The 25,143-nt window shown below is 56.7% G+C and overlaps 1 protein-coding gene across 1 annotated transcript; it reads right to left on the reverse strand.

Annotated features, from left to right (window-relative positions):
• Positions 1-11,911: 11,911 nt before the first annotated feature.
• CYGB (cytoglobin) lies at positions 11,912-21,471 on the reverse strand. The gene is made up of 4 exons (XM_082679852.1): positions 21,151-21,471; positions 16,042-16,273; positions 15,585-15,748; positions 11,912-13,216 (listed from the first exon to the last, which is right to left on the reverse strand). The coding sequence occupies exons 1-4, from the start codon at positions 21,291-21,293 to the stop codon at positions 13,183-13,185; spliced, it is 573 nt and encodes a 190-aa protein (XP_082535978.1). The 5' UTR covers positions 21,294-21,471; the 3' UTR covers positions 11,912-13,182.
• Between the last annotated feature and the right edge of the window lie 3,672 nt (positions 21,472-25,143).

Consider the following 25,143-nt stretch of genomic DNA (forward strand, 5'->3'; position numbering starts at 1 on the left):
TTAAAATGAGAAGCTTTGTCCTTTGTATGCACTGCTTTGCAGGAAGGCAGCAGAGAGGAGCCGCCACCGGCCGGTTCCCCAGCTCTGCAGAATGACAGGCTTCCTTTCATATCTGAGCAATCTCGAGGACCCCTCGTGACATTCAGATCAAGAAGATGAGATATCATGACCCTCGAGAGAAAAGGACAGAGGACCCTGAAATCATACGTTCACAAACTCAAAAAGGCTCTGATGACATACCTTTCAAGGATGTCCCTGTTTTTGTCCTGGGGAGTAAAATGTTAGGGGTCTCTTTGTTAGCTGAGATTTAAAAATTTTTAGAACACAATGAAGTTCTATTGAATGAAGGGATGCTGACTTTCTTGTCGAGGTTCAGAGAGGTTTAGGGCTATGCCTAAGGCCACACACCTGGTGGAGCCCAGAGGCGGGCGCTGGACCCGAGGCCAACCCTCTTTCCGGCCATCATGGACCATATACAATATCAGACTGGTTTGGACGAAGATGGGGAGGCCAGTGAAGAGGCTACTAAGGGTTCAGAGACCCAGCCAGGAGGAGGGGGCCAGGAGAGCCAAATGGTGAGGACTGTTGAGAAAGGCATCCCCTCTCTCCAGAATTTGGTGGACACAAGACCCCATATTTCCTTTCCATTTATGCTCCAGGTTTACCTCCTCTCACCCACGGGCTCCACGGGACAAAGTCAGGAAAGAACGGACTTGGGTGGGGTGAAGCTGAGGGGTTTTCCTGAGAAGGGAACCGGTATCTCCCGCTCACCTGCAGCTGGCGTTGATGGTGCAGAGTTGCCACCTAGTGTCGATAAGGGGTACTGCACCAAGGAACGCCACCTGTGATCACAAGAGCTCAGAGGAGCCACTTTTCCTCTTCCTCCTTCTACCTGCCTTCTCCGCAGAAAACTTGGCAGTCCCGTCTAAAGGTTACAGGCAGAAGGCCTTGGGCTCACTCTTTTTTTTTTGTTTTACTTTGTTTTGTTTTGTTTTTTGCGGTACACGGGCCTATCACTGCTGTGGCCTCTCCCGTTGCGGAGCACAGGCTCCGGACGCGCAGGCCCAGCGGCCACGGCTCACGGGCCCAGCCGCTCCGCGGCCCGTGGGATCCTCCTGGACCGGGACACGAACCCGCGTCCCCTGCCTCGGCAGGCGGACTCTCAACCACTGCGCCACCAGGGAAGCCCCTCAGGCTCCCTCTTAAGAGGGTTTGTGAGTCTTAGTAAGATGCTACAGCCTCTGTAACTCTTCTCCCCGCCATCCTGCCTGCCTTTCAGGTCATCATGTGACCCTCTATAGGGGCGCTCAGGTGCTGCAAGACCCCAGGCACCCTGAGAGCTGCCTGCCACCCAAAAGAAGCGCCGGGGCATCCAGTGTCCCAGGGTCTGATGTGGTCAGGCCTTGGGGCCCCAGGGATACTTTTCAGCTGTCTCCTCCTGGTGCCGTCTCCTCCCCCATGGCAGCCTTGAAATCCCCACCTCCCTCCCAGCAGCCTGCTCCACGCACATGCTCTTCTCACCCCTCATCAGGGTCACCCTCTGGGTCATCCTTGTCTCAGCCAGGGTTTGGTCATTCCAACTGACCTTTGGGAATGGACTTTGAATGTTACTCCATTGCTCATGTTACATCCCACGTCCCTGCAGGGCTCAATCTGCAGGCCTTGGATCGCTACTGCATCTTCCCTCCCCCTCCCCCCTGGGAGGGCCCTGTGAAAGGGCACTCTGGCTTTGGTGGAAATACTCAGGTATACCCAACTCACCACTTACTAGCTGTTTGACTTGTGCCATTAAACTTGAGGCAACGAGGCCTCCCTAGGAAGACACCCTGCCCAGAAGCTCCACCCAGTAGCCATAAATGAAAAGATGGACAGATCTGGTGACATAAAAACTGCAAACTTCTGTGCCATAAAAGGCGCCCTAGACAAAGTTAAAAGCCAAGCATATGGGAGAAAATATTTCCACCGCATGGAACTGATAAAGGACCAATAGCTAGAAACGAAAAAAATGGGTCAACAAGTCAATCTTAAAATTGCAAAATAATCTAAGAGAAATGTGCATAAAGCCTAGGAACAGATAATTCATAGAAGAATCAGTAAAAATGGTCAATGAAGGTAGGAGAAGAGGCCCAACCTTACCAGTAATTAGGGAAACACCAATTAAAACTACGATGAGCCCCCTAGCATCCAGATCTCAGCGTCTAGAAGGAAGGCGCCACTGTTGGAACCAGGGCTCCCTGGAGAAATGGCTGCTCCAGGCCTGGGGCAGGGAAAGTGCATGGGGAGCCTGGGACATCTTGTTTGGGGCAGAAAGCAAGGCACCTTTCAAAAATTAATGGGGTCATGTCAGAAGGACACGGGAACCAGCTGGAAGGGAGTCCCACTGGCCAAATTGTAACAATTTGAAGCTCAAAAAGAAAAATGATTGTTGGCAATCGAAATACATCAGGCTGATGAAAAGCCATGTGCTCCTAAGGAACTCCGACAGTAGAAATCCAGAGAAAGTCTTGGGACCCCATTGAGGCATCTACTAAACCAATATCTTGATGAGTACGAGGTGTGTTGAGGGAGCCGCCGGCTTCCATACGGAGTCTTAGTAGCATCAAGACGCGAAATAGGGACTTACCTGGCAGTCCAGTGGTGAAGACTCTGCTCTTCCAATGCAGGGGACACAGGTTCGATCCCTGATGGGGGAACTAAGATCCCACATGCCGCGTGGCCAAACAAAACAAAAAACAAAATAACGTGAAATAAAAAACACTTTATTTAGTTCTGTGCAGTGTTTCACCATTCATTCTAGTAAGAATGACACACAGTCATATGCATGTATCAAACTATGAGCTACCAATTGTGTAAGTTTGATGATTCTGCAGGTGAGTTTCGTGCTCTTCCAGTAGCATTTAAAAACTGGCAGTACAGGACCTCCCTGGTGGCGCAGTGCATAGGACTCCGCTCTCCCAATGCAGGGGGCCCGGGTTCTATTCTTGGTCAGGGAACTAGATTCCACACGCATGCCACAACTATGGAGCTGGCGCAACCAAATAAATAAAATAAGTATTAAAGGGCTTCCCTGGTGGCGCAGTGGTTGAGAGTCCACCTGCCAATGCAGGGGACACGGGTTCGAGCCCTGGTCTGGGAAGATCCCACATGCCACGGAGCAACTGGACCCGTGAGCCACAATTACTGAGCCTGTGCATCCAGAGCCTATGCTCCGCAACGGGAGAGGCCACAACAGTGAGAGGCCCGCGTACCACAAAAAAAAAAAAAAAAGACTAAAAAAAAAACTGGCAGTGCACAATATGAAGATGAACTGTTAAAATTCATGCTAATAATTTAAACTTTTATTTTATTTTATTTTATTTAATTTTTGGCCAAGCCATGCAGCATACAGGATCTTAGTTCCCTGACCAGGGATCTATCCTGCACCCCCTGCAGTGGAGGTGCAGTCTTAACCACTGGACCGCCCAGGAAGTCCCTAAACTTTTGTTTAAAAGTAAATGGCATTCATAAATGACATTAAATAGCAAATAAAAAAACACCAGGAAAAAGTTTTATATTTTATAACTTTTTAAAAATTTTTATTTATTTATTTATTTATTTTTGGCCGCGTTGGGTCTTTGTTGCTGCGCGTGGGCTTTCTCTAGGTGTGGTGAGCAGGAGCTACTCTTCTTTGCGGTGCGCGGGCTTCTCATTGCGGTGGCTTCTCTTTTTGCGGAGCACTGGCTCTAGGTGCGCGGGCTTCAGTAGTTGTGACGCGAGGCGTCTAGAGCACAGGCTCAGTAGTTGTGGTGCACGGGCTTAGTTGCTCTGCGGCATGTGGGATCTTCCCGGACCAGGGCTCGAACTTGTGTCGCCTGCACTGACAGGCGGATTCTTAACCACTGCGCCCCCTGGGGGCTCTTGAAGTAACTCCCAGAGCAGACTCGGTTCAGCAGAAGAAGGAACAACTCAAGAGCCAGCAGGGTCCCAGTGGTCATCTGGCCCCTCACTTTCGACCGTGGTAACTGAGGCTTAACTGAGGGTGAGACCTGCTCGCGGTTGCACAGTAAGTCAGGGGAGACGGAAATAGCCTGCCTCCCCTGACCCTGGTCTGAAATGGTACCACCCACCATCTGGCCCTGAGAAACAGACGGTTCCCAGGAGCTTTCCTGTCTCAAGGCTCCCGAAGGCCTTTCCAGGTCCCAGAAATGGGTGGCCTCGGGCCTCTCCTCCTGTGGAAGTGAAGCCGAGCTGGGACCCACTGCTTCTCCTGTGTGTGAACACCTGGGCCCCCCACCATGGCCCAGATCTCAGTTCGGGTGTAAGAAGCTGTGCACATGAAGTCTAGAAACACTCCCGCTCTCCCTCCAGCTCCCCTCGCTCTCAGATCCCAGGTCCCTACTCGACTTCCTTAACCTCCCCCATCAGCTGCTTCTTTTGTGGGGTCCTTCTTTTTCCTCTTTGGCCCCGCCCCGTGGCTTGCGGGCTCTTAGTTCCCCCACCAGCGATTGAACCCACGCCCCCCGCCGTGGACATGCGGAGTCCTAACCACTGAACTGCCAGGGAAGTCCCAAGTGGGGTCCTTCTTTTGTGGGGTCCCAGGACCCATCTAGGACCCAGAGGCCATTGACAGGTCTGAGCTGCGGCCATGATTAAGAAATCGTTGCTGGGCTGCTGGGCGGAGACAGACTGCAGCGGGTGGCAGCTCCTGGAGTTCCTTTGATAAGGACACTAGTCCCATCATGAGGGCTCCACTCTCATGACTTATCACCTCCCAAAGGCCCCACCTCCAAGTCCCCCCACCGTGGGGATTAGGTTTCAACTGATTTGCGGGGGGACCCAACATTCAGATTTTCCTCCAGCGCCATCAGAGGGAGTGCGGCCCTGCCCACACCTTGTTTTCGGACTTCTGGCCTCCAGAACTGCAAGAGAAGACATTTCTGCTGTTTGAAGCCACCCAGTTTGTGGTAATTTGTTCCAGCTGCTACAGGAAACGAACATGATGAGTAATTCAAGTTTCCCAACCACCACCGACTCTAGCTCTGACCTTCCTCACCAGAGCTCCATGCTCTCCTGGAAGAACCCCAACGTATAAGCAGATAGGGTAGGGGGTCCCCGGAGAAAGAGAACCAGGCATGGCTTTCTTGACAGAAGAGAAGCCATTTTTGGCCTAGGCCATTTTGTGATCTAAGCCCGGCCACGATGCTTGCGCTTCAACGGGTCTCAGTAAGTAATGATTTTAAGGGAACAGGAAAAGCAGGAAAACATTATCAGGCAAGAGAAGTAACAATAGCAAAGAAAATGAATCAGTTGTAAAGACTCCCGGTTCTGTTCCAATGGTAAAGATGAGCCTGCAGCACTTTCTTGAGCTGTTTTGCAGAATTTAACCCACCTGGAGGGCTCAGCCACCAGATGAACCAGAACCTAAAGAATGATGCTGGTGTCCGTTTCTGACCCCGGTGACTTCAATCAACTAAAGCTTGGACTCTGTTGTCCTTTGCCCCCATTGGATGCTTTAATTCTTCTCCGCTCGAGCCCCTTCATGAATATGCATACGCCACCCAACCCCCCCCCCTTCATGAATATGCATGAACGCTTAGCTTAAAACTTCCCCAATTTTGCGCTTTAGGAAAGATCCCCGGTGTTCTTCTTACTTGCTGGAAGTAATGAATCCTTCCTTCTCCTGCTGTTTGACTTCGTTGTATCTTCTGACTCAACACCCACGAAGAGGCGAACCCAGTTTTCGGGGAACAAACTCACTGTCTCTGATCCCTGCCCTGTTCTCAGGGACCCACCTGACCTCTTCCCCCCACTGCTTCCCCAGGCAGGGGGCTCCTCAGGACTCCCAGCCTGGCCCCTCTCGGGGGAGACCCCTCCTCTCTGTCCCTCCTCCCTCTGCCCACCTGCTTCTGTCTTTTGCTTTCACCCAGCACTGTTTTCTCCCCTGCTGTTCCTAACTCATCCAGGGACTGTTTCCGAGCATCAGCTGTGGCTGGACGATTCTAAACAGGACAGAAGGGCAAGGAAGACAGATCCTGTCTTCATTAAAAATGTTGATATTGTTTCATCGTGGATTTTGGGGCATTAATTTCTATTTTAAAAGATATTGGGACTTCCCTGGTGGCGCAGTGGTTAAGAATCCGCCTGCCAATGCAGGGGACACGGGTTCCATCCCTGGTCCAGGAAGATCCCACATGCCGCGGAGCAACTAAGCCCACAAGCCACAACTACTGAGCCCGCGTGCCACAACTACTGAAACCCGCGCGCCTAGAGCCTGTGCTCTGCAACAAGAGAAGCCACTGCAATAAGAAGCCCACGCACCGCGACAAAGAGTAGCCCCCACTCGCCACAACTAGAGGAAGCCTGGGTGCAGCAATGAAGACCTGATGCAGCCAAAAATTAAAAGAAAAAAAGGGGGGACTTCCCTGGCGGTCCAGTGAACTTCGTGCTTTCACTGCTGAGGGCGCTGGTTCAATCCCCAGTCGTGGAACTAAGATCCCACAAGCCGAGGGGGCAAGGCCAAAAACAAACCAAACAATTGCATTAAAATATGATTTCTCTTGATTCTTGGGGGTTTGGGGTGCCCCTGTAAGCTTTGCCCCTGAGACGAGTGCCTCACTCATCTCATCCTAGGCCAGCTCTGGCAGGCGAGGTCCACGCCTTCATGGCAGGCTGCGCTAATGAGGGAAGCGGACAGTCCAAAAGTGCAATATCAGGTCATGATCAGAGCCATAGGAAACCTAGACCAGAGCAAAGAGAGAGGGATGAGACAGGGCTGTTGTGTTGGAGGGGTGGTCAGGGAAGGCTCCTCTAAGGAGGTGATGTTTGAGCAGAGACCTGAGTGAAGGGAGGGACAGAGCCATGGGATGATGCAGGGGAAAAGCATTCTGGCACAGGGAACAGCAGATGCAAAGGCCCTGGGGCAGGAATGTGCACGTGCCTCTCAGGAACAACAGGGAGGCAAGTGCGGCTGGAGCACAGAGAGGAAACTGAGGCTGGAGAGATGGGCCCTGGGCTAAATCGTGCCACCCAGTGGGCCAGGCCAGGACTCTGCATTCTGTTTGAGTGTGACTGTGGGAAACTGTGGAGGGTTTTGATGGGGCGGGGAGAGGGCTGACACAATCTTATTCACATGTAAAAGCATCCGCTGGGTGCTGAGTGGAGAAGAGGACGCAGGGGGCAGGAGTGGAAGGTGCAGGCTGTAGAGAAGGCCTTGCGGTTGCCTGGGAGGAGATGGTGGGCTCCTTCCCTGGGTCGTTTCAAACAGGGGACCAGCCAGAATCCCTGGGAACATGTCTAGCACGCGTGCCACCATGGAGTCAGCTGTCATTGTTGTCACTGTGTGACCCCGACATAAATCATTACTTGGGTAAGAGCTCCAGGAGGCTCCATGTAAGCAAAGAGATCTTGCTGTGAAACAAACACGTGCCAGATGATCCCAACTTAATAAAAAACGCAGTACATGTATGCCAGGTGTGATGTATGCCAGGTGTGATGTCCGCCAGGTGTGATGTACGCCAGGTGTGAGGTACGCCAGGTGTGATGTATGCCAGGTGTGATGTACGCCAGGTGTGATGTATGCCAGGTGTGATGTATGCCAGCGTATGGAAGAGGCTGCGAGGATTTACACCAAAACGGTAACAGTGGTTGCCTCTGCTTGGCGGGATCACAGGTAATTTTCCCTTTTTTGTGTTTTCCTTTTGTCCCCAAATTCCCTGCAGTGATCATATGTTGCTTTTGGAATCATGCAGAACCCCCGTGAATGCTATTTTTATTGTTTTGTTTTGTTTTGTTTTTTGCGGTACGCGGGCCTCTCACTGTTGTGGCCTCTCCCATTGCGGAGCACAGGTTCTGGACGCGCAGGCTCAGTGGCCATGGCTTACTAGCCGCTCTGCGGCATGTGGGATCTTCCCAGACCAGGGCACGAACCCGTGTCTCCTGCATTGGCAGGAGAATGACCAACAGTTCAGATGAGGGAAGTGTATCAGTGCCAGGTTGTGGGCCCCCCCCGCCCCATGGCTAAGGAGCTCGGACCATCTTTGTGAGGTCTTTGTGAGGTCATCGGAGCCACTGGACACTCTTGAGGAGGAACAGGGCCCCTTTTGTCCCCAGCAGACTGAGCCGGTGGCCGTGTGAGGATGGACTGGAGAGGGCAGGGAGGCTACAGTGGGGGTTAGGCCTGAAACAAGAGGGCAACAAAAGAAAAGGACAATGGTCAGAGGTGGCGGCTGACTGCTCCGGGTTGAGGGTTTCATGTGCGACAGAGAGGATCTAAGACCAAGAAACTGAAGTGACAGGGAGTCGTCTGGGGATGGAGTCTCTCTTTGCCGGGAAATACTGCAATTGGCCCTTGGTGCTAGTACTGTGGCACTCGCCACGTTCCCTACCACATGGCCATTGCCGATTGGACCACAGGTGGGCACCTCACCCAGGGCAGCCAGTGGCTTCTACAGTGGCCTCAAGTGAGAGCTTTGTCCACAAACACTCACCCAGAAAAGTGGGATCAAACAGCGTCTCTCTGCTGGGGGGTCCGAGAGCTGATTCCTCAGTGGGAAGCCGTGGAAGGCTGAGAGGCTGGGTCCAGAGGATTGGAGCCCCAGGGACTGTGCACACTGCAGTGGGGATGCTCAGGCCCACACTGAGGGCCGGGAGATTATGGGGCCTGGAGCTGTCCTCTCCCAGGCGACCACCCAGTTCCCAGGCCCCTGGACAGCTGTGCTGGGGTCCCTCCTTCTAGCGAGGCCGGGCCATGTGGTTTTTCCTGACTCCCGGAGGCCTGACTCCCTTCTTTCAGCATGTCTGTCCTTCACCATACAGCACCCCTCACTTTGATTTTCCTTTTTTTTGGCCGGCGCTGCGCGGCTTGTGGGATCTTAGTTCCCCAACCAAGGATCGAACCCAGGCCCTTGGCAGTGAAAGCATGGAATTCTAACCACTGGACCACCAGGGAATTCCCCAGCCCCCTCTCACACTGGGAGCCTGAGTGGACCTCTGTTTCCTGCCACAAAAACCTTCTGACCCAGTGTCTCCAACCCTAAGGGACTGCCAAAGTCCAAACTCTTACCCTGGCGTGGCAATTCTTTTATCAAAGGTATCAGCTGAGCCACTCTGAAACCTACTGCCGTGGGAAGTGTGGAGGGGGCACTTTTTGAGGTCAAGGATGAGTGTTTTTCAGCTGTGGTACCTCGAAAGGATATTCTAGGAAAGCTCTGGGAATAGGGTGAGATGAATGAGGCACTTGCCTGGGGCACAAAATTTAAGGGGGGGGCAGTAAACAAAGGAAATAATATTTAAATACAATATTTAAAAAAATCTTTACTGGGAAGTCCCTGGTGGTCCAGTGGTTAGGACTCTGCGCTTGCACTGCCCAGGACACGAGTTCGATCCCTGGTCAGGAAACTAAGATCCTGTAAGCCCAAAAAACAAAAGAAAGCCTGACTGTTAAAGAAAAAAAAAAAAAAAAGATCTTTATTAAAACAAAAATATCCATGATGAACAAAAAATTCAAAATTTTAAACAAAGACAGGCCGTTGTTTCTTTTAATGACCCCACGTACGTGGCTCTTGTGTCCCCAACTGGGTTTATAAGTGTTGACATAGGTGAGCTAACAGCTTGGGAGATGTGGGGTTTTATGTAGTCTTTTTAAAAATGGAGCATTTATTAACTTTTTCCACTTGGGTCAAAACACGGGAGGATATTTTCAGAAGTATACATGCGGTGCACATTTTTTTCTTTTTGCCTCAGGCCCCGTTAGGGCACTACCTCCTTTAAAGCGAGAGAGGAAGTTGTGCTCCAGAGGAAGGAAAATAGGAACGTAACTTCGCCAGCCGCTCAGGCAGCGGCTTCCCGGGTGATGTTCCTGTCGTGGCCAGCAGGGGTCGCTGTGGGGCTGCGCGGCCAGAACGGCTTGGCCGGGAAGGTGCCTCACAGCCTCTGCACCCCCGTTCCTAACACCCCATCGCTCACCGCTCGAGCACGCCAAGGGGGTTGACACAGTTGCTCAGCTCTTCGGCGACAAGGTTATCCCTGAGCATAGAGCACAAAACAAAACTCCAGTCTCTGCTCCTGTACCCTGTAGCCCCCTGCCCACAGCCTGCAGCCCACCAGGACACACGGGCCCTGCCCAGCATCACCTCTGTTTGGACCTTACCTGCCCCCCTACTCAAGCAGCATCCCTTGCTCAAGTGTAGGATGAATCACTAGTTGCCAGTGTCCTCTCTGTGGGGGGTTGGGCAGTGGAGAGAACCATTCTCAGGGGCCACATTCCAGAATGATTCCAAGCCAACCGAAGTGAACTGGGGAGGGGTTTTTCTTCCTAAAGACTACCCCCCACCTTCGACCACAGATGCCCCTTTTCGTCTTACTCCCCTCGGCCCCACTGTCCCCACAGCCCTCTGGCTCCGGCTCAGCCTGAGCCCGCCAGGGGCCATGAACTGGAAGTCTCTTTCAAGAGTCATCGCTCATCTTGGCCAGCAACCCACCCCCCGCCCTCCATCTGCTGCTTCCGGTGGCCTGACCGTCACTCTGTCCTGAGCATTCCCATGTCCCCAGCACGGTGGCGTGCATCCTCCGTCTTGCTCCTGGTACCTGCCTCGCCAGACAGGCCTCACGTTCACTCCTGTTTTAAATTAGAGGTGACCGTGGCTCAGAAAGTGTGAGTGACTTGCCCAAGGTCACACAGCATAGGGAGACAGCCCAGAGCCCGGGGCTCTCTCTTGCAGCGCCGCCTCCCTGGAAAGGTCTTGCCTCGCTCTGTCCTCTCCACGCTGCGTGCCCGTGTCAGTGCACACAGCTCACTCTTGGCCCCAGGTACTGGTTTGGCTTTCTAAGAGTGGTATTTATTTAGTCTCTGGATTGCTATCCAGCACCTCTGCTGTGCCAGGCCCAGGCGATGAAGGCCTGGATTCAACAAGTTCACGGCCTGGGAGACAAGACCTTTCTTGTGTGTCAGCTGAATCTTCCCAGGCAGCCGGGAGCCCTCCCAAGGGACAGAGGCTGCTTCCTGCTTCTCCTGCAGCCCACCGGGGGTGGTGACCTCCTGGTCCCTCCTCAGGGAGTCGATGCTGCTGACTGTTGCCTCCATCATGAGTGAGGGCTGGGCAGGCCTGGCCCGAGGCTGTGGGGTGGGAGATAGGAGGGGCTGGGAGCAGAGAGCTCAGGGAAGGTATTGGGGGCCTAAGGCTAGTAAGGACACACTTCCTCTTTCTCAAACGCCCAGGGGCTGCCCCACCACTCGTACCTTGAGCATAAGGCCGGGACTCAGCTCTTGGTGTGGGATGCCCAGCTCAGGTCCAGAAGGTGAAGGTCCTATCCTTGGCTGGCTTGGCTCACTGAACTAGCAGGGCCCTCCTTTCTGAACATCTCTCCCTTGAGTTCTCTCTCTCTTCTCTCCCCCACGTGAGGGAGGATATTTCCAGAACAAAAGAGGAAAAGCCCCCGGACTATTTTTTTTTTTTTTTTTGCTGTACGCGGGCCTCTCACCGCTGCGGCCTCTCCCGTTGCAGAGCACAGGCTCCGGACGCGCAGGCCAGCGGCCATGGCTCACGGGCTCAGCCGCTCCGCGGCCGGGGCACGAACCCACGTTCCCTGCATCAGCAGGCAGACTCTCAACCACTGCGCCACCAGGGAAGCCCCCCCCCCGGACTTTTTTAAACAAGCAGACTCCCTTCTCCCCTCCCACCTCTAGAGCCCAGCTTCCGTTCTGCAGCTCTGTGCTCCTGAGTGAACAAGCCGGGGCCCACCACCACCGTGTCCTGAGCCCCAATCAGAAGGGCCCGCGACCAGCCAAGGCTGAGACACAGGTGAGGGGGACCCTTGGGCTGGGGGGTCGCCTTTCAAGAAAAAGTCCCGAGTCGAGACTTGAACTAAGGAGGGGAGACAGAGGCGAGGGGCAGGTGGCAGGAAAAGACCAAATGAGCGTGCACAGACACAGGAAGAACGAGTCTGTTTAATGACATGGCTGGGTCTAGTTACAAACATCAGAAACTACAAAAGGAGGACAGGCAGTTACACGGATGGCTGCACGAAGATGGGACAGGAGGACACAGGCACAGTAGCCACAGCAGCAAAACATCCTTGAGGACAATACACGTGACCAAGGGGCACACATTGGGGGGGTCCCCAGCAACGCTGACCTAGATGGATAGAGAGGGCTGACTGCAAGCCAGCAGCCAGGAGAGGCAGGGGAGGGAAGGCCCTCAGCCCTCAGAGCCCCAGGAAGAGACAGAGGCATCTGGTCCCGTCACCACTGCCCCACTGACAGCAGCCTGGATCCCCCTCCCGCCAGGGCCGTCTGTCTTAGTGGCAAAGGCAGATGGAGCTGCCATCCGAGGTTTCTGGACCATGGCCCCTCCCCTGCTGCAGTCATCCTGTCCAGAGCTTCTGGCCCCCTTGCCCATTTAGGGGCAAGTCAGGGACCCACCTCCTTTTGTGGGGGCAGAGGTAGGGAACACCAAATCCTTTCTGCCCGAAGTGGAAAGCAGGAATGTGGGGAGCTGGTCAGAGAGAATGGGCTGGGCTTTGCTGGCAAGCTGGGTCACCCCAACCCTGCCCATGCAGGCCCGGGTCCCCTCCGTGCTGATGTGAGACCCCATCATCTCTGCCGGAACACTCTGTTCTCTGCCCAGGAGCTGCCAGGACTCCTCGGTGGGCAGAACCGAGGCTTCACTCGTGCCTCTGGGCCTTACTGATACACATTATAGATATGTATGTGTATATATATAGATATAGATTTATATATAGATTGTATATAGAATATATCTGTATATACGGTAGACGTGTGTGCGTGGTATTCTAGATAAATGATGTGGAGACCTGTGTGTGGCCAGGCAGATAGAAACAGGGCTGGTTTGCTCCTCCAGTGACTCACAGGCCTGCCCCTGATTCCCGCTGGCCGCTCAGCTAGGTCTCTAACAGTGAGTAGAAAAGCTAAGAAGGGTGTGCCCGGCTCTCCAAGGAGGAAAGGTCCCCCACCCCACAGGCCACCCTCTGCGCCGCTGAGCTGGGGTCAGCAACCAGGCAGCTGATGCAACCTTCCGGCGGCTCCAGGGGGACTGTGGCCGAGGCCGAGGCAGCCTCTTTCCAGGAAGACGAGTCAGGGATTCCTCCAGCTTCCTTGGCACCCAGAGATGGAGGGTCAAGGAGCGTCTTCAGAACTCGGCCTTCTGCTCAAGGTGCTGCCAGGGAGCGGGGAGGAGAGAGGGGGTCCTATGGCCCCGAAGAGGGCAGCGTGGCCGGCGGGCTGTGGACGAGATAGGAGATGTAGGTAACAGGTTACTAGGGCCTTGGAGTGGGATCAGGGAACCTGGGGAGAGGGCAGAGGAATCAGGGGCTGCAAGGCCGAACGGTACCAGCCCAGAGACCCACAGGGCCCGTGAAAGACGCCCACTAGACCCAGCTTCTAGGCCCTTTTCCGCCAAGACCTCGGCCGGCCCATCTGAACCTCAGCTCTTTTTCTCTAAAATGTGAATCATGTCTGTGGTGCCCACCTCCGTGGGATCTGAGCTACAGAACTGCCTGAAAGTGTTCCACAAACTGCGAACAGTGAGCTCTCTTCCTCTTAATTCTGAGACATGCGCACTCTCTGGTTGGCCTGTGGTGCCCCCTTGGGCCACCCATGGGCATTCTCTGCACACGCAGCCCCTTTGCACTCACCACCCCCAAACTCCGTCACCTCCTGACCACCCACACACACCCACACACACCCACACCCACACACACACACACACACACACACACACACACGAGTGCGAGCACACCCTGAAGCAGAGACAGTTCAATAAACAGTGGCGTCTGGCTCGCTATTACGTCTCTGATAAGCGAGGCTGGATGGAGCCTTCTAGAACTCTGCCCTGTAACTCTCTCTCGCCCTCCGAACCCCTATGGACACTGGCAGTAGTGGGGTCTGCAGGCCCGGGCCCAGGGAGACACGCCCTCTTGGGGGGGGGGTCACACCGTGTTCCCAGGAGACCAGAGGTGGCACCAGAGTGTGCAAAGGGATGCGGGGACAATTCCCCTCAGCTGGGGTAACCCAAATGTGGGGTGCTCAGGCCCAGGAAGGCGCAGGGCCCCGGCCAGTCCCCACGGTGGCCCATCTCCATTCAGTGCACAAGGAACAGAAAGGGGGAGGCATGAAATTTCAGCGGTTTCCTAATGCTTGGGGTTTGGCGAGATTTAAGTCCCAGGGGTCCAGCTACGGCAAGAAAGGGGAGGGGACAGGGCTTCGTGTCGGGAAATGCTGTCCATGTGTTTCTGATTCACTGGGGCTTGCACGGGCCAGCTCTCTCTCTTCCGTCCCTCTAGGCCCCTATAAAAAAGCCCTTTTCTCTGGAAGCAGGAAGTCTTGTCTCCCGGCTGTAAACAAACTCATCTTTGGCGGCAGAGCCTGCCTGGGGAGAGGCGTGGGAGGGCAAGCCCCCTCCCCCCACTGACCCCTCCCCTGCCCTCCGGCTGCTTCCGGGCTGCCGGCTCTGCCAGCTCCTCCTCCGACAGGTAAAAATCGCCTGCCTGCTTCCGTTTACTCTGAGGTCTGGGGCGGCCCGGGCCCAGCTGTGAACATCTGGAGTCGCTGCCTGGCCATTGCCAGCAGCCCCCGAGGGCTCCGCGCTCTCAGGGTGGCGAAGGGAGCGGCAGCAAGCGGGGGCCAGTATGGTCAGAGGCAGGAAGGCCGGGAGGCCGGGCCTCTGCAGGCTGCCCTCGGGGGACCTACTCCGGGGAGCTGCGCGGGGATGCCTGTGTGCAGGAGGTCCGGCCGGCTCCGCGGACCAGCTCGGAGCCCAGGGAGGGGACGCCGCCTTTTCCCTGGGAAACTGCTGGGAATGTTTCTCTCCAACGCGTGTCCCGAGCCGCTGGCTGACCCCTGCTTCCCATTCCCGCCTCCGCTCCTCTCCCCACTCCCTCCTCCAGCCCTGCCTCCGCCCCTCCATTGAGCTCCCAGAGCCCCAGCCCCTTGGGGGCCCAGGGAGGCCGGAGTGTTCCCAGCCGCCAAGTCTGGGGGCCAGCCCTCCCCTCAGGAGTCACCAGGCCAGCCACCCTCCTGGAGCCCGTTCCCCGGGGGCCCTCACCCCAGAACTGGGAACCCGGCCTCCGGGGTCAGCCCAGAAGTAAAACCCCCTGCCGGTGTGCGTGGGAGGGACACCCACTCAGGCCCCGGGTGGGCCCCGGCACGTGCGTGCGTCCTCGTGATTCTCCTGGCTCCAGCCTTGCTGAGGCCAAGGCGGGAGGGAGCGCGGTCAGCATTAGATGCAAAACAGCCCCATGTGATTGGTACCAGGGAGGAAGTGGCCAGAGCCGGCCTGGGCTGCCTCTGGGCCCGATGAGCGGCCTTCCCGCCGGGAACCTTTGGAGCCTCTCTGCCCGGGGCGGCCTCGGTCTTGGGGTGCCCTGAGTGTCCACTGGCTCCAGGGAAAGAGAAGGCTCTGCCCGAGGAGAATCTGTGTGGGGTCCTCGGCGTGAGCGGGCCTTTTCCTATCATGCCTGATCTTTAATGTGTCAGACCCCAGGCCCACCCTCCTGGAACTGTTCCTGCCCCGGTGGTCAGTCCCTGGGCGCTAGGAGAGGTGGGAGGCCAGGGGATGGGGGAGGATGCGGCAGGGAGGCTGCCTCCTCACGTGGTGGCGTTGGGGACCTGCTGTACCCAGCCCACTTCCTTGTAGGCAGCGGTCACGTGGCTGTAGATGAGGCTGCGAAGCTTGGCCCAGGCTCTCTGCGTCTCGGGTGGGAAGTCATTGGCAAATTCCTCGGCAATCACCTCCAGGATGACCCCAGAGAGGATCTGGGTACAAAGGAAGGAAGGGGGAGTAAACGCCTGGGCATCCTGCCCTCTGCAGCCCCAGAATCCCTTCTGTCCTGTGTTTGGCCAAGGGGATTGTTCATGAAACAAGAACCTGGCAGCTTTGGGAACCAGACACCCTCAAGACACAGCCCCCATCCTGCTGCCCCTCCCGGGAACAGCCATGCCAGGGGAAGAGGCTGGGTGGCCCAGTGGCCCGCAGGCTGTCATTGGTTATGGGGCTCTGGGGTGGAACAGGGTGGGTGGTGGGTGGCAGCACCCATCCGGTGACATACCTTGAAGTACACAGGCTCCACCTTGTGCTTGAGGGCGTGGGCTTTGCCCACGAGGGCGAGCACAGAGGACACCTTCTCGGGGTCGTGCAGATTCTCCACCACGGTGTTGAGGGCCCCCATGACCCGGCAGGCGTGCTTCCGCAGCTGCGGGCTCCGCTCCATTTCCAGGGGCTCCTCCATGTGCTTGAACTGGCTGAAGTACTGCTTGGCCGACGGGAAGTTCACGAAGAACCTGGCAGGTGGAAGCAGGTGGGTGCGGAGCAGGGGGTGGCCTCAGGCCCCACCCTGAAGTGTCCAGACGATGGGGGGGGTACGGAGGTGGGAGAGGCTGAACCCACCCTCACCCCACCATGTGTAGCAGTTCCTCAAACACACACCCTTCCTCTGGACGACCTGGCTTACATGCCGAGCCCTCCCCAGTCCCGGCCATTTCTATCTGCCAGGTTTGCAGCTTCCTCTCCCAAGGAAGCAAGCTTCCTTGCTTTTTGCCTTCTTCCCAAACTCCACACACCCTTCAAGCCCTGCTCCAGTCGCAGCTGAGAGGGTAAGAGCCTGCTTTCTGGAATCCCCAGCCGGTGTGCCCTTGGGCAAGTTAACTTTTCTGCGGTCAAATGCTATATCCCTGAGATATACCCCCAAGTTAACTTTTCTGAGCCTCAGTTTCCTCATCTATGAAATGGGCGTCACTGTTCCTATCTTGGTTGTGAGTCGTTGTGGTTGTTGGGAGGATGAAACGAGAAACAGCATGTGGAGCCCTGGCACAGTGTGGACACAGGGGGCTCAGTAAATGCCACCCTTTTTTATGAAGTCAGAGCTCTCCTCCTAAACAAAGGAAGGCCCGAGCGGCTTAGCTGACTTAGCTCAGGTCATGGAAGGGAAGAAATGAGACTCAGTCCTCCTCCCAGCCCAGTCCCTTCCCTATTCACTACCCTGCTTCCCTCCTCAGCCTGCATAGTCATCGGTTGATTTAATTAAAGATATGGATTGATGTCACCAGCCTGGTGAGTCCTTCACGTCTGTCTGTACATCTTACCTCTCCAACCAGCCTGTGCACTTCTCGGGGCAGACCCCAGGGCTTTCTAACCCTTCCCTCTCCAGTTTATCTGAAATTGTCTATCCCCCCCGCCCCCCGCCTAATATCACATTCACTGGGTCACTCTCATGCTTGAAAACATTCCATGGCTTCCCACTGTCTACCGGACAAAGTCAAAACTCCTTAACCTCAGATTCCACGCTTCTTAGAAACTGTCCCACACCCGCTTCTCCAGCATGGGGTCCACATTCTTCCCTACGCTCCAGCCCAACAGCTTCACTTACCATGGGTTAAAGATTCCTCGGCATGCTGGGCCCCTTCCACATGGTGGACCCACCCGTCCTTCCCCCGTGTCAGCTGGGCCTCTCCCTGAGCGCCCGGCCTGGCCCCGGGCGACCGCTTTCCCTCCAAGGCCATTAGTGTGTTCCCTGCCACCTTTCACGGCTTCTTCCTTGTGTGTCTGTCTGGGTCCTGCAACCCCAGGGCAGAGCCCGGGTCTCATGCACACTCTGACCCATCACCTTGGCCCAGAGCCCTGCACTTTGCCGGATGGTGGTGATGACATCTGCGATCCCTCACCCAGCTGGGGCGGGAGGTATGTGGCCAGACTCAATCAGAACTTACATAACTGAAGCCTCAGAAAATGGATGGAATGTCCTGGACCTGTTTTCTCAGGTTGTTTCACACTTTTGGAGTGTCCCCTTTGTGATTAGAGAGAGCTGGTAATTTGCCAAAACAGCCCTTGGGGCCTGGGGTCGGGTCTCAGATCTGAGAGCTGGAACAGATGCAGGGAGAGCATCTGGCCCCGGCCACCCTTTCAGGCTACGAGGAGGGCCCCTCTCGGAGGCCAAGTGTGACCTCGGGCAAATCGCTTCACAACCTCCTGTCTGCAAAAGTGTGAGAGAAGTCCATGCACCCCTGCTTGCTACTTCACAGCTGTACTGGTGAGGACAAATGACGCGATGGGTCTGAAAATACATTGGATTTCTCTGGAGAAGCGTCGTAATGAAGGACAGATACCCAGTCTGGATTTAAATGAGGATCTCTGACTTTAGAGGTTTTACATTGCAACAAAAATACTAATTTCTATTTGGCTGGTGAATGACAATGTGCAGAGCATCTCCACTTGTTATTTCATATAATGCCACAACGAAGTGGGTATTACGTCCACTTTACTGATGACAAAATAACAGGGACTATTTATTGAGCACTTACTATATGATCTCATTAATTCTCGCGATATCCTCCTGAGGTTGGCACTGTTTTTATTCCCACGTTCTGGATTAGGAATTGATGCCCACGGCTGCATCAGTGGGCCAAGCGGAGTGGGTGGCAGGACCAGGAAGGAGCCGGGGCGGCCCCGGCTATGATGGCTTCCCCGGACCGCCTCAGAGGCTGCTCTGCCGGGGATGGTAGCCTGGGACCGGTGGGTCTCCCGTTATGGCCCTAAGGATGGTCCCGATGAGCCCTTCTTCTGGGCCAGGGGAGTCAAGGGGCCTTGCGCTCTGCTCCTTCATCCTGGTGCTCCTTCATCCTGGCGTTTCTCTGCGCCTCCCCCCACCCCCGTGTTTACTCCTGACCCTCCCAGTTCCGGCCTGCGCTGCTGGGAGAAGCCTCAGCAGCCAGCTTGGGGAGTTTCTCAGCTTCCAGAGGCATCTGGGCTTCCAGGAGAGCCTGAAATAGGCTTGTCTGAGCGTGAGGGGGAAGGCGGCAGTTACAACCGGGAGAGGAGCCTTCCTAGAGCATGCATGCTCCCTCTTGGTCTCCTCCCGGCAGGGAGAGGAGGCATGGGGTCTGGGCAGCCCCTCTGGCACCATCCTCGAGGCTGCTACCTCCTCACAGGAGGAGTGTTGGGGTGTGGGAGTGGGGAGGGAGGAGGTGAGAGTGCCCGGTCAGAGGGCGACTGTCTCGGGCTCTGTCCCGCCCGTCCTTGTTGACGGGGGCGTAAAGACAAGAGGGGTCTGTGACAAAACTGAGGGGCACAGGATCTGGGGAGGGGCCTTATCTGAGCAGCTTATCAGTCGAGTCCCCCTAACACCCCCTACTGGGGCGGACATCAGGAGGAGAAAAAGGAAAGGGAGGCTGGTGGGACTTGGGGCTGGGCGAGGGAGTGCCGGGCCAGCTTCTCTTCTGAGCTGGGCTGGGCTGGGCTGGGCTCCCGGCAGCAGAGGTGGGGTCAGGCGAAGTGTGCCTGGGGTTATCAGCAGCCCAGATCTAACTGCTATCTCAGGCTTTCTCAGGTTAACTGTGGGCCTCCCTCTGAGCCCTGAGCACTAGGCGACCACCTCCCCAGCCCAGACCCAGTGCCCATTGAGGAACGAGTTCCCCTCTGGGGAACTAGAGGGGCACAGAGAGAGTATGAAACCCTTGCCAAGAGCTCAGACTCTCCAGAAACACCCTAGGGTTCAGCTCCTTCCTCGGCACCCCCCATTCCTGGGGAGGTTGGGTGGGACCCTAGGCGCTGGATCTTGGACACATCCCTGACATGTCCTCACCGGCAAACGGCAGGGTGTCGGGACAAAAAATCTCCAAGGTCCTTTGGACTTTGCCTCATTTCCTCTTGGTGACCCATGTGCACACTCGGCTGCATCCTGAGGCCTGGGGGGCCCGCATGTGCCGACAACACAGCTGAGAGCAGCCCTCCGGGGACGCAGTCTGGCGCATCTGTGACTCCACTGTCCACGGTGTGCTTGTGTGGGTGCTCGCACGTGCAGAGCTGCACCTCCCAATGTCTGATGGCTTCGGGATCTGAAATCCCCTCTTAGCTTCCCCACCACCCCCGGCTGTTTCTGGGCCTGGGAGCTGCCCAAATAGCTGTCCCTTCCTCAGGAATCCTCCTGGAACTCCTCAAGAGTGCTTCTTGCTCTTTTTTCTCCAAAATCTGTTTCTAAGTTGGAATCAGGGCACATCGATATGGAGCTGAGTAGGTCCCAGGCTTGGGGGAGGCACAAAGGAGAGAGTTCGGGAGAGAAAGAGGAGCCAGAGATGGGGCCAGGACTGGGAGACAGGCATGCACTTCAACTGTCCTTTCCACAGACAGGTTTCACCCCATCTTCAAACAATCAGACTTTCCAGATCTGCCCTAGATTTGACAGCTTCCCTCTGCCAAGGACAGAGGGTTAAGGGGACCTCCCTGCCTGCGCCCCCAGGGACCGGCATGTGTGGGAAGAGAGCACCGATCTGTAGCTGTAGTCAATTACTAGCTTGTGTGGCTTGGGGACATTAACTATATGGGAATGGTGTGCATGTGCCCTGGTGTGTAGGTGTGTGAATAACAGTGTCACTCTGTGTGTGTGCGTCCCTCGGGGGCATGTGGTGCCTGAATGACCCCTGAGCCCAAGACACATGACCCTTTCTCCCCAGATCGGGGTTTCAGGGTGGGGCCCTGTCTCCTGAAGCTTCTCCCTTTCCCTCCACCAAACTCGGCAGGGACTGTATCCTAGGGGACTGTTTGCTTCTCCACTCACCTGCACCTCACCTGGGAGCTCCCTGCTGGCCTGGCCCCAGGGGCAGGAAGGGGCCAGCTGGGAAAACCGGACCTCCAGGGTCTACTCCTTCTGACCTCTATTCTTTCGCCCTTTGCTCTGTTCTTCCAAGTCTCTGAATACAGAAAGGGGCTGAGCTGGAGAAAGGGGTTTGCTCCTTTGTCCTCCTTCTTGGCTGGTCCTCAGTTTTCCTGTCTCTAGAATGGGGAGCCCCCAAGGCCCCCACTGGAAAGGCTGGTAAAATGTGTGTCCATAACAGCTCGGTTGCGTGGCTGGGGTCGCTGGTGAGGAAGGCATGGCTGGCTGAGCCAGGAGTTCTGAGGCCCGGGAGGGGAGGGAGATGGCGGTGCCCTCCTTCTGCGTCTGGCTCCTAGTTCCTGGTGAGCACCTCGCCCAGAGAGAGCTAGGAAGGGCTCGGCCAGGGCTTCGTCCACCCCAAGGCGCCCCACGCTGCCCGCACCCCGACCGGCCCGGCCCCAATCGCAGCTGGGGAGGTGGCGCCCGAGCTCGGACCCGGGCCGAGCCCGCCTCTGCCCGGAGCCGCTGCCGCCGTCCCTCCCCCGGGCCCGGCCGGGCCGGGGCGACACCTACCGCACCAGGATGGCCACCCCCACGTCCTCGCAGTTGGCATAGAGCCGGGCCCACGTCGCCTGCACCGCCTTCCTCTCCGCCTCGGACAGCTCCTCGCTCCGCTCCCTGCGCTCTATCTCCATCTCGCCCGGCACTTTCTCCATGAGCAGCTCCCAGCGCAGCCCGGCTACGCTCGGCGGCGGCGGGGCGCGGGGAGCCGGGGCCGGCTGCGTGTGCCGCTGGCGGGCGAGTGGTAGAGCGCGCCGGAGGGAGGGAGCGTGTCTGTGCGCGCCGGGTGTGTGTGTGTGTGTATGTGTGCGTGCGTGTGTGTGTGTGTGTGTATGTGTGTGTGTGTGTGTGTAGGGTATATGTGCAGGGGGCGGGGGACCGCGAGCGGGGGGCGGAGATGTGGTCTGCTGGAAAAACATGAAAAAAAAAAAGATCCGCTCCAAACCCCCAACCCCTTGTCCGTGAGCCAGTTCCGGCAAGGTGAAGGTTGGGCGGGGTGCCCGCCCTCCAGGCCACCGCGGAGTTTGACTGCCGGGCGGGGCGTAGGTGGGGCGGGTGTACTGAGGGGTCCCGGGAGGAGGAGGAGGCGGGCAGTCACGGGGCGCCGGGCCGCACGGGAGTGCGCCGCGGCGCGTGCAGGTCTGGGGGCACCGGGTCGCGGCTCACGCGCTGGGCGAGGCCGGGGCGTCTGCGCGTGTGCCCCCTTCCCGCGGCGGGGAACTGACTCTAAGTCGAACACTCCCAGGCATTTGCGGCGTGGCCGCCAGCCCGAGGGGGCGGCGCGAGCCCCTCCAGCTGCGCCGCGGTCCGAGCTGAGTTCCCGCTCGCTCCCGGCCTCTCCCGAGCCAGCCGGGGGGCCGCGGCGCCACCCGCAGAGCTCCGGACCCCAGACTCTGGAGGGTTTAGGACTGGGGTCATCTCCCTACGCCAACACCTTACAGGAAAACACCAATGCGGGGATGGGGGGCGGCTGTCGAACTTGAGCGCCAGAGGCCTGCGCCAGCCTTTCCTTCCCGCCAGCACTCCTCCCCCTCGGGGCACGCACGTGGCGTCAGAAAGAAGGCCCTGGGTGGCTTACTGATGACACAGGCAGGCCCAAACCTGGCGCCGCTCCTAATTCTGACCGTGGGGGAGAAAAGCTCGAAGGAGAGGCCGCTGGGCCGGGCAGAGCGGACCTGCGGTGGGTGGGTCGGTGGGGTTGCCAGGAAGTCTTGGTGGTGGGGGAGGCCCAGGGCGCTGGTGACATCTCAGCCACCAGGACCTGGATTAGGGAGGGGTTCTGTGGGTGGAGGAGACAAATTCTTGTCCTGGTGGCCTTCTCAGGGAAGGGGATTGGACCAGAGGTGGGGACTGTGCCTCTGAGAGCCACCTGGTCCCCACCCTGCAAGCAGCTGCTCGATTCTGGTATGGAGGGGGTCCCACCTCTGACTCCCAGTTGAAGCCTGAGGCCAGACCCGGGCTGCAAGCATCTGAAACATGTGACACATGTGACGGCTCTTGTGGGGTGTGTCCAGTTCTCCCTAAGACTCCCTGCTGACACTGCCCTTCCCAAGTCTGTGTCCACTGCTCAAGTATGGCAAGAGGTGGCGGCTGTCCTCTTCAGCTTTGGTTTACGTGTTTATTTTTAAAAATTCTGTTTCAAAGCAGAGGGCCCTAGGGCACAGCCCTAGCTCCGGGCCTTGCTGGAGCCCAGGGTTCAGGTACGTTACTGGAATCCTGGGCGGGAGGCCTCTTGCCGCTCAGGTCTCAGTTGAGGGAGGGAAACTCTAATGCCCTCTTCTGGGGGTCTTGGAGAGAGATGGAGGAGAGTGTGTGGGCTTAGTTTCTTACGCCACTCTCGGACCCGTGTTCTCTCTTTTGGCCTGTGCTCCGCGTGCTTCCTGGGCCGCCTCTGATAGCTTCCCAAGAGCCAGTGCAGTGGCCATCCAAACGGCTGCCCAAGAGGTTCCCCTGGGATGTGGACAGAAAGTAGGAGAAATCTTGATTCTATTCACTTTGATCTCACCCTTTACAAGTTTTATGTATGTCTCTGGTGCGGGACTAATACAGTTTGCACAGTAATATAGTATATAATTTATGAGTGGATGCATATATCCCTTTTCCTGAGTGCACACTTAGATTCTGCCTTTTACTGAAGAAGGTATGTAATCAGAAACATTTGGAAACGGCTGTCCAGAGGTTAGAAGTGAACCACTTAGCCAGCCCTTCACTCCCTGGCCTCCCTTGTCTTTCTGGCTTCATCATCTATATTCTTCCCCTGTCCTCCTCCCCTCCCGATGCCTCCCCTGTGACATCATGACTCCACCAATACTCAACTTCCAGTTGCCAGAACATGCCCTGTGCTTTCACGTCTGCAGCCCTGGCGGAGTCTTCTGTCTGTGGGCCCACCCTTCCTTGAGCTCCTGCAAATACAGATGAGCCCAGCTCCTCTCTGAAGATTCCCCTGATGCTTGCGACTCCCAGAGTGCTCTGTAGGCACCGTGAATAGACTAAGTCTGTCTGTGGTGGTCATATGTTTAACTTGCCCGTGCGTTTGTCTAGACTCTAAGTCCCTTGAGGGTCAGGCCCAGGGCTTACTTATACCTACATCCAGAACAGACTGAGGTCGATTTACCCTGCCACGGGGAGGGGGGACAACCGGGTCCAGTGAGGTCAATCAGTCTTCACAAGGTCGGCTCTGCTGACCCCACTAATCAGCTTGAGCCTCCTAATCCGTCGCCTGCAGGAGCCTCAGGAAGGACCGCAGGGGCTCGGGAGAGCTGGCAGGGGCCATCTTGGCCTTCTCCTGCGGACGTGGTCTGGAGGGGATGGGGCAGCTGAGCCATGTGCACTACCCTCTTCCTGCTCAGCACCTTGGCCATGCTCTGGCGCCGCCGATTCGCCAACAGGGTCCAACCGTGAGAAACTGACTGGGCCATGGGCTGGGGTGGGGGAGAAACTACTGCGCTGGGTTACAGCCAAGCTGAAGGCGGGCGGGGGCTTCCTGGGCTCCAGGGAGGCTGGGAGGGACTTGCCAGGGAGCCCTGAGAGGTTCCCCCTCGAAGTAGGGGGAACTTGGAGCCCTTCAAAGACGCTGGCCACAGCCTCCGGTTCCAGAGCCCAATGTGGCTTAGGTCTTGCAGAGAAGCAGGAGCGGGGTCTGGGGTCTGGGTGCTGCCCACAGCTCTGCCTGCCTCTTTTCCCTCCCACAGAGAGCCCAGTGGAGTAGATGGGGCAGTTATGGGCAGCAGCTTGGAAACAGACCTCCAGTCCTCAGGCAGGTAAGGCAGAAGAGTCTAGGGTGGAGGAGGAAGGGTGTCGCTAAGGAGGCTGCCGCTGTCCCCTGTCCCTGCCCAGGCCCCGGGGGTGTTCGTGGGTATGTGTGTGTGTGCGCGCGTGCGTGTTCCACGCTGGCCCCTCACCCCAGCTACCCTGTTCACTGTATGCCTAGTGGGCAGGCCGAATGTCTGTTTTCTCCAGTTGGGAATGGGACTCTCAGCTTCTCCTCTGGACCAAAATTTCTCTGCCTTGCTTGTCCTAGTGCGGGGTGGTCCCCAGGGTCCCTTCTGTTGGAAGGTGCAGGGGGAGTGGAGGGAGGGATGAGGCAGAAGCAGCTCTGCGTTGCTTTGCTTGCCTTCCCTTCCCCCTCCCTCTCCCGCTGCCCCCCCCTGCCCCCCCAGCCTCGGCAGCAGCGGAGCTGCCTGAACCTCCAGCAGGATTCGCTGTCCAGTCCCCAATAGAAGGCGCAGAGGAGCATGACATCATCAGCACTGAGTGCCATTGGCTGGGCAGTCCCTGCGGGCAGGACACTGTCTCCAGTGGCCAGAAAGTTAACTCTTCCCTATTCTGGAGCCATGTGGCCTTTACCAGGGGTGAAGATTGGGGAACTTCTGGACTTTTCCTTCCCCGCTGACTAGTGTCCTTTGATGATAGGGGCTCTATGCCCAAGAAGACACTGAAAAGTCAGCACATATTTCTGAAGAACATACAGTTGGAAATGTTCATTTGTGCCTTTGGGCCCATCTA

This window comes from Grampus griseus (genome assembly GCF_964374135.1).
Source record: "Grampus griseus genome assembly, chromosome: 20".
NCBI classification, from domain to species: Eukaryota; Metazoa; Chordata; class Mammalia; order Artiodactyla; family Delphinidae; genus Grampus; species Grampus griseus.

Bases quoted from the DNA above. Each gene is read 5' to 3' on its own strand.
- CYGB (XM_082679852.1), bottom strand. From the start codon at position 21,293: ATGGAGAAAGTGCCGGGCGAGATGGAGATAGAGCGCAGGGAGCGGAGC. The intron at 16,274-21,150 runs GTAGGTGTCGCC...TCCACCTGCCAG, and splicing joins GGGGTGGCCATCCTGGTGCG to GTTCTTCGTGAACTTCCCGT. The intron at 13,217-15,584 runs GTGAGGAGGCAG...TCTCGTCCACAG, and splicing joins CAGGTCCCCAACGCCACCAC to CCCGCCGGCCACGCTGCCCT.